General features: G+C 44.9%; 1 protein-coding gene across 2 annotated transcripts in view; it reads left to right on the top strand.

Annotated features, from left to right (window-relative positions):
• The first annotated feature begins 587 nt into the window (after window positions 1-587).
• The window catches only part of Moxd1 (monooxygenase, DBH-like 1), a 90057-nt gene continuing 79697 nt past the window's right edge, over window positions 588-10947 (top strand). Inside the window, exons 1-2 of one of the 2 annotated variants that reach the window (XM_220095.10) lie at window positions 588-992; window positions 3568-4476. In XM_220095.10, the coding sequence (XP_220095.5) occupies window positions 4102-4476 (375 nt within the window). In that variant the 5' untranslated portion in view covers window positions 588-992; window positions 3568-4101. Of the gene's footprint in view, window positions 993-3567; window positions 4477-10947 lie in introns of those variants that run through there. The other variant, NM_001427764.1, reaches the window with a different exon arrangement.

Genomic DNA, 10947 nt, shown 5'->3' with positions numbered 1-10947 from the left:
AGACACCATGACCACAGCAACTCTTATAAAGGAGTTACATATTTAATTAGGGCTGGTTTACAACTCAAAGGTTTAGTCCACTACCATCCTGGCAGGAATCATGGCAGCAAGCAGGCGGACCTCGTGCAGAAGAGGAAGCTGAGAGTTCTATATCTTGATCTGTAGGCAGCAGGAAGAAAATGAAACACACTTCTTCTGACAAGGCCACACCTACTCCAACCAGGCCACACCCCCTACTAATGCCCCTCCCTATAAACCTATGGGGTCATTTTCTTCCAAACCACTACAATACCCATGTAAATTATAGCATTCAATCACAACACTAACACTTGCCCTCCCTAACTCACTTAGTTAACAAGACTCTTACGGGATGACTTAGAGTTTAAACTTGGTTTTCCTACAGATATTCATTAAAAGTCTGTTCTCTGCCTGTCTGTTCGCTAGGCAATGTGGCTGTTAAAGGGTCAAGCATGCACACAGACTGCGCATGCACACAGACTGCGCATGCACACAGACTGCGCATGCACACAGACTGCGCATGCACACAGACTGCGCATGCACACAGACTGCGCATGCACTAATGTGTACTGGGTGATATAGGACATCTGAAACTTGATGCACTGCCGCTGAGGAACTGATGCCCCTTGACTGAGGCATGTGCAAAGAGGCTCAGGAAATACTTCCAAGAACGGAGTGGAGAAAGCACAATCCTGGCAGAGCAAGCAATCTGTAAAGGTGTTGGGGACACGGCCCAGCATGGCTGTCCCGCTGAGAGTGGCAGACCGTGGAGCAAGTGGAACAGTGTCGAGAGACAAAAACTAGGAAGGTTGAGCAGATCCCGAAACCCTGGTAATTCTCATATCTGAGAATGGCGGGCATTTCCTCTACTCCTGAATCAGTTCTCATCCTGGATCACATGACCAGACACCCCACATGAGGACCATGGCAGCTAGTCTCATAGCATAGAGCCCGGAGTTCTTCAACCCAATGAGGTAACCAGGTTTGGCCAGCTCCTAGTGTTTAGCCAATAAGCTTCCCTTCCCTGACATCCCTTCCTACAAAAGGTATTTAACCACTGGTCCACACTGAGGAAGTCATAGACACACATTTTCCACGATGAACAATGAATACGCCGTTTGGACAAGCAAGGGTTGTCTCATCAAGAGCCGTAGTCAGGGGAAGCCTTCTTCATACAGAGCCGCACTGCCTAAGTCTCCTGCAAGAGGGCCCTCTGTGCTCTGTATACTCACTCCTGAGCTAAGCTGATCCCCCTAACCCCTGCCCAAGGCTCTCCCAGTGGCATCTGGGTGTCCTGGAGTTTGGGAACCTCAGTTTCAAGCCAGTCATTTCTCATCGTGTCTGAGACCCTCATCTTTGGCCACACCTGCTCACGGGGTTCTGGGAGCCCGGCACCCCAAGGATGAAATGTTTTGTCTGGTGAAATGCAGACCCACAGTGTGCATGGACCCAGAGCCAAGCAATGAGGGTTAACGTCAGTCAAATCTCAGAAGGCATGGCATTGTGTGACAAGACAGAAAATGTCCTGGCCGATGTGAATTTGGGATTTGCATCGGAATCCACAGGAAGCACATATAACTGATATACTGGTTTCCAGGGTAACAAAAGGGCCACAAAACAGAAAGCTTAGCTTTAATTACTCTGACATCCTTGCCATTAAAGGCAGAGGCTAGTCAACATAGGAAGTCTGCCTCTGTCACAGCAGTCCACTTCTCTTGTCTCCAGTGCTGGCTCTCTTACTCTTTCTAACTACATCACTCCTTCTTCCTGGCTGCAGCAGCTGAAGCCCTGGTAGAGGGTTGAAGTTTGAAGGCGACCACTGTATGTTGCTGTCCTCAGTACCTCCCCGGAGGGCGCTGTGGCAGCATAGGCCTTACCCAGTTGCACTCAGTACCTTTCCTGAGTTGTGCTGAGGGTTCCCTTACTCCACCTCTTTCAAGACTCTGCTAGCTCTAACTTGACCCAAGATCCTCACATCCCTCTTTTCTCATGCTGTCCGGTTGTCACCGGCTAACCATGGGGACAGAAGTCCCTTCTTTCCTGGGAACAAATCATTTCGCTAGACATCTTTCCAAATCCTCCAGGAGGCAGTTCCATCTCAAAGTTGCCTTCAGAAATGTCTATATTTATATATAATATACATAATGTATTAACATAAAACTTAATAGACATCTTTTATTTTCTGGAAAATAACCTGGAAAACTAGAACGATAGCATTTATCTTCATGGGGAAAGTGGCAGATTTAGGGCATACTTGAGGAATGGGTGGTTAGGTTTTGAAATACTCTAGTCAACCAGGAGTTAAGTGTGTGTGTAGTTATTTCCCATGTTGCAAGATTTTACTTCATCTCCAAATCAGAGCTCTAACTTCAATATTTTGAAATTCTCTACAATATAAGCTCCACAGCAGATGATTAACTTCATATAAATATAATTTATAAAAAAATTATACAAAAAAGAAGCAAGCTTGATACCTTCTAACAAGGGTTTAAAGACGTACAGGTTTTACACAGACACAGACACATACACACACACATATATGCACAAACATACATACAAACACATGCACACATACACACACATATACCCACATATACCCACACCACACACACATACACACATACATACATACACACCACACACACACATACACATATACCCACATATACCCACACCACACACACACACACACACACACACACACATACATACACACATACATACATACACACCACACACACAGACACACACATACAAACATCCACATATACACTGTGTTGGAAGTTTTGTGTCAACTTGACACAAGGCTAAAGTCATCTGAGTGAGTATGCCTCCATAAGATAGGGCTACAGGCAAGCCTCTAAGCACTTTCTTAGTGATTGATGGAGGAGGGCCCTGCCCACTGTGAGTGGTGTCATCCCTGGGCTGGGAGTCTTGAGTTTTGTAAGAAAGTGGGTCAAGAGGAGCAAGCCAGCAAGCAGCACTCCCCCCCCCATGCCCTTACCTCAGCTGCTGCTTCCAGATTTCTTTCCTGCTTGAGTTCCTGCCCTGACTTTCTTAGCCGATGAACAGCAATGTGGAAGCTTTGTCGTGGTGTTTCATTGAAGCAATAGAAGTTCTCCAACACACACACACACACACACACACACACACACACACACACACACACACGACCGACATCTACATACACTTGGATAGGAGAAGCAGCACAGAGAGCAACAGTGTGCTTCTTTGTGTTCTTATCTGCATTTTGTCTGAGCTCCCTTTATTTGTTATCCCACTTGGTTTTGGTTTGTTTGTTGTTTATGTTTAAATCAGACAAGAGTTTGCTTCTGAAACATGGTAAAGTGTACATAAACTAATGAGGAATCCAATTTGTCCTCAATATGAGTTCTGAGCATCTGGAATACAGGAGCGTTGTGCTCCAAGCCAAACAAGACTTGTGCTTAATAGGACCATGGCCAGAACTTAAAGGATCGGTAGGGGGGTGGGGGAGGTGTAAAGGGTCTCAAAGGAAAACGGACCTTGACCCTTTTCTCTGATGTGTAGGCAGAAGTCATCCCTTCCCCACCAAAGCAAAGAAATCAAATCCCGATGGAACCCTCCTAAATCAGCAGAAGAACCAAGAATTGCACCGCCCCACCCCTGCCTCCTCCTGGAAGAGGAAAGACTGAAGGGAGGTGAGGGTGAGGATGTGCCTTGCTTCATGAGCAGGCATCCTAGGGAAGTCAACAGCCAAGGATGCGAACTGTGCAGTTAACCATCTGGGGGGGGGGGTGTTTTTGCTTTCTCTCCACTGCACCCCAGGTTCTCCCCGCTGTCTCTTCCGTCCCATGGTACTGAGCAGGATGCTTTTCTATCCCACACTTTCCAATTCTTTCCGTAGGTCCTAGTCTGCACTTCAACTCCTTTTTCTCTCCTTCCCCTCTACCCGGCTGGGTCCCCTTTTCTCTGCTTCTTCCAGGAAGCTCCTCGCGTTCCTGCCCTCTTAACCCAGACTTCTATGACAAAATCCGATGCACCGAGGCAGCAGGTGGATGCCTGGAGAGAGGCTGGGGAGTTTCCTGGTAGGACCCAGCGCCAATGGTGGGCGGGGACAGCGGGCGGGCGCGGCCAGCCTCGGGGCGGTCCCAAGTTGGGCTCCCGGGTCTTCGCCCCCCAGTGGCTGCAGCCCAGGTGCTGCGGGACACAAGGATGTACGGCTGGCCGCTGCTAGTGCTGTGTGCGCTGCTCCCCGCGACGGCTGCGGGGAGCTCCGGCCGCTCGTACCCGCACCGCGTGGTTCTCGACCCCGAAGGCAAGTACTGGCTGCTCTGGGGCCGGCAGGGCGAGAGGCTTGCCTTCCGCCTGGAGGTGCGCACTAACGGCTACGTGGGCTTCGGCTTCTCGCCCACGGGGACCATGGCGGCAGCAGACATCGTGGTGGGCGGCGTGGCCCACGGGCGACCCTACCTCCAGGTAAGCTTCCGTCCCTTCGGGGAGCTCCCTGAGCTGGGATCGCTCCGGGAGCTCGATGGGCGGCAGAGTCCATCCAAGCACGAGGCTGACACTGGCTCCGCGCAGCAGAGTCCCTCTCACCTTCTTTGACACCTTTTGCCCCAGGGTTACCCGAGCCCGCCCTGGGGTCGCTGCCTATGTCATTTGCAGTCTTCACCCGGGGAAGTTTTCCTCCTCGGGAAGCTCGCATTCTGGTGCCCTACTTAACGCGCACAGGCCACACATTCCCCTCCACTCCTCAAGAAAGAAAAGACCACAGTTTTGGAGACCTAACCGGTCGGATTCTGCATGCACTTGCCCGTTGTGAATCGCAGAGAGTCTCCAGTGTTTGGTTTTGGGGGCACTCCAGGAGCAGGGACAACATTTACTAGACCATGCCCGAGATGAATTAGGAGCCCTGAAGAGTTGATTAAGGAAGTTTTGTTATTGACCCAGAGTCTCCGAGCAGAATAGGGTAGGTTTTCAGCTTTAAAATTAGGCAACAAAGTTCATCTGATTCACTCGCTGCTCATTAGCTCTAAGGGAGAGAGCCCTGGTAGATGCTACCTGATACAGGCATCTTTATGTGTAGGGAAACGACCAGAATTCTGTAGTTCGGCTTCTTGGATACTAAACAACATCTGGGTCATAGTGGATATATATAATATATACTTTCTCACGGGATAACTTCCATCCAAGAATGCAGGCCTTTGCTAAGGAGCCTCATGAAAATTTCTTCTCAGAGTGTTTCCCCTTGGGCAGCATAAAAACGCCCCTTGTGAATTTCAACGTCTTCTAAGATAGATTTTCACAGCATTCTAACTGAAGTGCGATCATATTTTAGCTTCATTTCTGATGCTGAAATATTTGGCTAGAAATAAATTGACAGCAATTAAAATTTCCAAGTCACCTTTTCATGTGTTTACTTCTCCCCAAGTCACCGTTTTCTCTCCATGTCAGTGCTGTGCACCTCGGATAGACTAAAGCTCGATGGGCTTCGCTCTGTTGACTTGCCCCACGTGTAACTTTTCCGATGCTTCGTCATCTCAGATATGGAATTTGTTAGCTGAGGTTTTGATCCCAGGCCTCACTAGACAACTAGCTTACTTTCCCATGGTACGAGGAAGATAGTTCCTAATACAACAAAATAACTTTAAACACTGTTTTTGTAGAGTATCATAACCCCTGCACAGCCTATAGAAGCGGGCATGAGGCATCTTGCTGTGGTAACAGCTATAGGGTACACTTTAAAAGTTAACCTAACACTACTTTTGCCCAAACAACGGCTTTTCTACAAAATCCACACAATTAGATATCAAATGAAGGTCCAAGGGAAGAATCCTGATCCAACTTCCAGTAATGGACCCATCACAAATATCTTGCTAAACCCCAGAATATTTGCTTTTCCTGGGTGGTCATTCCTAAGATTTTGTAGGAGTTATATGTTTTCCAGACTGATTTAGAGACTCTGAATGCTTCTTGAGGCAGCAGCTATATTATTAATGTGAGATGCAATAAAAACGGACACTGTGTGTAATGAATGGGAAATAGCCTTTCCTATTTTCTGTTGCTCCAGAAATACATTCTTTGATTTCATATATGAGTTATCAGTTTCTTTTTTGCCTGACTCCCTTTATTACTTCATTTCCTTCGAGATTCTTCCAATTTTAGGGCACATGTTAATTGGTTAGGTGGCAAGAGAGCCTATTTAAAACCTCTCTAATAAGATAAAATATTAATGATATTAATAAAAAGAAATGTTTTGATTACAGCCAGTAATCCAGGGTGAAAGATTTTATTTTCTAATACTTAAAACCATTTCTTCTCCCTAGATATTTAAGATCTCTCATATAGTGGTATGATAGGTGTGCCTTAATTAACTATACTCAAAACTCAAAACCAAAACTTGCTTCATTAATGAAATATATATGATTTTATTAGTAGAATTTGGATTTCATGCAATTTTGCTCCCAGTAAGAATAGACATTGCATGGAACAAAGACACAAAAAGCATCAGTCCCCTGGGGCATTAGCATTAAGTACAGCATGGACAACAGCATCAGTGTGTGTGAGTTAACCTAAACTGACACCTCTCCCACTCCCTTTCATGGCCTCCCCTTACATTTAAGCCTTTTCCATGCGGTTTTGAAATTAAACTTTCACATCCTTAATATTTTGACTTTATTTTTAAAAATTACCTATAAACTCTTCTTTGTAATTGCATGTTGACTCCCATGTGACTATGAGTGATTCCTAAGCAAAAAGGGAGAGAATTTTTGGCTCCATAGATGCCATGAACTCTAATGCCTGGAGAAATCGGGAGGGCAGGCTAAGCAGAGCGCGGCTGGAGGAGAAGAGGGGAGATTCAAGAGGAGGGCACAGGAGAGCCACAGTCTTTGTAGTTACGTTTTCAGGGGAGCACAAATCCAGTATGGCCAGATATTTCGTTTGTATTGTTTTAGAGAAAACAAAGAAATCCTGTGTGTGTGTGTGTGTGTGTGTGTGTGTGTGTGTGTGTGTGTGTCAAGTCTGTGCACACATGTACACTTTCTACTGGGTCCAGCTGACAGATGATTTAATCTTGGACCAAGAAGGAAAAAACTCAAGTTGAATCAATTATCAACACAAATTATGAAAGCCCATGGGACAGCGAGAGGCAAGTCTAATTTCTTTCCAGGGTATTTATTCTGTGCTAGGAAGTGACTTCGGTATCTGGGAGTCTTGGTTATTATCTGGGCTATTGACTCTTATATAAAAAGAAAACTAATTACCCCAAACAGAGTATTTTAGCACACCGTCATGTTTCATATATGATTTGAGCAGTCAGGGCTTGGTGGGGTCAGCTGCTGCTCGCCGTTCTGTGTCAAGTCTAAGAGGAGTGTCTGGAAGTATTGGAGGGCTTACTCACCTTTCTGTCTGTCTGCACTGACGTTGACCAGTGGCTGGGCCCCCTTCGGGCAGTTCTGTGCTGTGACTGTGGCCTTTCCACCTGGCTGCCTGGCTTCCTCACAGCACAGCGGCTGGTCTCAATTGACCATCCCCAGAGGCCAAGGTAGAAACTCAGTGTGGCCACTTGCGACCTATGTCTGAGTCAGTCACTGACATCTTTTTGCTGTTGCCTCAGACTCATAGACTCAGGACGGGAAACACAGACCTCATCTTGATAACGGAGTACATTAGTGGGACCATTTTTGGAAAAATGGATTCTACCACACCTTTCTCCCTTCACCATGCCTCTGGTTTGTTTAAATACACACACACACACACACACACACACACACACACACACATATGTGTGTATATATATAGGTATATATAAAACCTACTCTATTTTGACATTACTTACATCAGGAGACAATGTTCATTCATTAACTAATCCTCTCCTTCTAATGGTACTCACCCCACTACACCCCCACCTCCTGTTAAGCCACTCAGTTCCCTCTCTCTATGCACCTACTTCCCAATATAAGATTTCTAAACTTTGACAAACCTGTCTTTTTTAATGGTTACCTGGTTTACTGGTTTTAATAGTTTACTGGTTCAGGTTAAACCCAAGAGAACTACCTGTAGATGACACTGTAACATTTGCTGACTGGCTTACAGAGGGTCATATGTACACACACACACACACACACACACACACACAAATACACACACGTGCGTGTGTGTATGTATATATATTATTATATAATATACATTGTAAACATATATGACATGTTATATATAACATAATCATTATATATTATATATTATATATCACATGTATGTTACAGAGTCATATATACATATATGTGTATATATACATGTGTAATATTGTTATATATTGTATAAAACATATTGTAATATATTATATATGCCATATATTATGTGTAACATCTTATATATCATATATAACATAATCATTATATATCATATATGACATATAATCATTACATATATAATAATCATTATATATAATGTTTTAAATATATACACATATATACATATACATATACATATATATACATATACATATACATATACATATATATATATGTTTCCATAAATCAGCAAAGTAACAGGCTTAGTAAGTTTAAAAAATATACCTGGGGCTCCATATGGTGGCACACACTTGTAATTCCAACACTAGAGATGCTGAGGCAGGAGGATGCCAATGCCAAGATCAGCCTGGGATACATAATAAGACGCTGTTTCAAAACAAACAGTGCCCAGACCTAAGGACCTGTTAATTATGGAAGTTCAGTTTGCCCCTTTGGGGTCTTCTGGCCTTCTGAAAAGTACCACCATTTGTACCTGTCCCGCTACAGTCAAAATGCCAAGGAAGAGAGGGAGGGTTTGCTGTGAAGGGAAGCCTGCCTCTGGGAAATCTACAGGATAAAGTGTCTGAAGGGTAAACTGGGGACTTTATACTTACAGAACTACAGTTCCTCTGTGGTGATGGCAGGTCACTGTCTAGTCAGCAGGAGCCGGGCCGGGTGGGAAACACTCTGTCCTTTCCAACTGGCTTCTCAGAACCGCACCAGGCAGACTTTCATTCCTCTGATGGGTTCCTGTCCTTCCCCTGTTCTTTGCCCCTTTGACACAACAACTCCACCCCCATCGGAACCATTTAGCAACTGTGAGTGCCCATTCGAGGCTAGTAACCCTGTGTATGAATGCCCAGTTTGTGTGAGCGAGAGAAGAGAGCATCATTGTCGGACGTGCTCTTGATTTGCACAAAAATGGATTCACCCTTCCTATGGGGGTAGGCGTCGTCGCCAGTGAATGGAGTCCGACACATATGTCATCATTTGTGGTAACCTTGCTTGTTGGCCCATTCAGAAACTGAAGCTTTTCTGTGTGGAGCAGCGTGGAGCATCTGGGTCACTGCTGCCGGGCCCCTCACTGAGGAAGTTCCCTCAAGAGATCCGAAATCACAGAAAGCAGTGAGCATTCTTTGTGGTTAACGATGTGCTTCTTTTTAAGCACACCCCAGCCAACTGCAACAAAGCAATATTGGCAAAGACCCTGAGCGTGTGCAAGCCCGACCCAGCTCAGCTGCAGCTTCGTTACGAGATATTTATAAATCTTGGGACCATGCCCCCGACTTCCAGATGAAGAAGGGACCTTTCCAAGCTTCTTGCTCTCAGCATGGCTAAACAAGGAGACAAGTCCCACTGTTCAGATACAAGATGATGGCGCTCGGCTGTAAGCTGTGTGCCTCTCCTGGCAAGAGTAGGAGGTTTCATAATCAGCCTGGGGAAACAAGCCGGCCTCAGAGCCAAGGAAACAACGCACCTGAATTGACAAACAGAGTTCAAGGCTTTGGGCTACCAGAGGCGGATTCTGGCAATCTTGGAAGGAGAAGCCAGAGTCCACTTCAAAGAAAATGAATGGTGCTTGATTGATTCAGTTTGTAAAAGGGTGCTGTTAACATTACTCACAAAAGGGATGAATTCATTAAGGAGTACTGTGTTTCTGGGAATGTTTGATTCAGGGGTAGTAATGACAACAACAACAACAACAATAATGGTGCATACGGATGCCTCATAATGATTTGCTCTAATAAAAATTAATCACTAGTAAAGAACTTTCAAATAGAAAGAACAACCTCTTTAGGAAGCTTCTTTCAAATTTCTCTCTCTCTCTTCTCGTCTCTGACTATCTCTCTTTATCTATCTCTCTGTCTTTCTATCTGCCTGTCTCTGCCTATCTCTGTCTCTCTGTCTCTGTCTCTCTTTGTCTCTGTCTTTCTTTATCTCTTTCCTCTCTCTCTCTCTCTCTCTCTCTCTCTCTCTCTCTCTCTCTCTCTCTCTGTTTAACAATACCTTTTTTCAAACCTGAGAGAAATAAATCACAGAATGGGTTATATATAACATGTCTAAAAAAAATGTAACCCATAAAGCATAATTTCTTTCATGTCCGGAATTTTCTGTTTGTTTTGTTTCTGAGGCAGGGTCCCTCTCTATGTAGTTCTGGCTGTACGGTAATTCGCTCTGTAGATCAGGCTGGCTTTGAACGCACATAGATGGACCTGCCTCTGCCTTTCAAGCACTGGGATTAAAGGAGTGGGCCACCACACCCAGCTTCAACTTTATATCTTTTTTTTTTTAACTTGCTAAACTCTAGAGTAAAAATATCTGTTTGAAGGACAGCATACTGCAAGCATTTGAGTAAAGGCTGTTCGAAAAGTAATTGTAGGGTGCTGGCTCAATGCACTGCTTACTGCCTTTCCTGATGACCCGAGTTTAGTGTGTGGAACCTGCTTGGAGGGAAGAGATAAGTAATTCTGGAAAGTTATCCTCTGGTCTATACATGCTGTGTGCACACACACCTCTCCTCTTCCCCAGTAAAAAAGTAATGAGTATAACGTCATTAACTTCACTTCCAGGGGTATCAATTTGATTGCTATATAAATAAGAAGGCATTGTTTGTTCACCTATGAGCCTAAGTGTTATGAGGTCTTTCCACTGC

The sequence above is a fragment of the Rattus norvegicus genome, chromosome 1 (genome assembly GCF_036323735.1).
Source record: "Rattus norvegicus strain BN/NHsdMcwi chromosome 1, GRCr8, whole genome shotgun sequence".
Classification (NCBI taxonomy): Eukaryota; Metazoa; Chordata; class Mammalia; order Rodentia; family Muridae; genus Rattus; species Rattus norvegicus.
The sequence above is the reverse complement of the archived record's forward strand: the minus strand, read 5'-3'. Positions and strand labels throughout refer to the sequence as shown.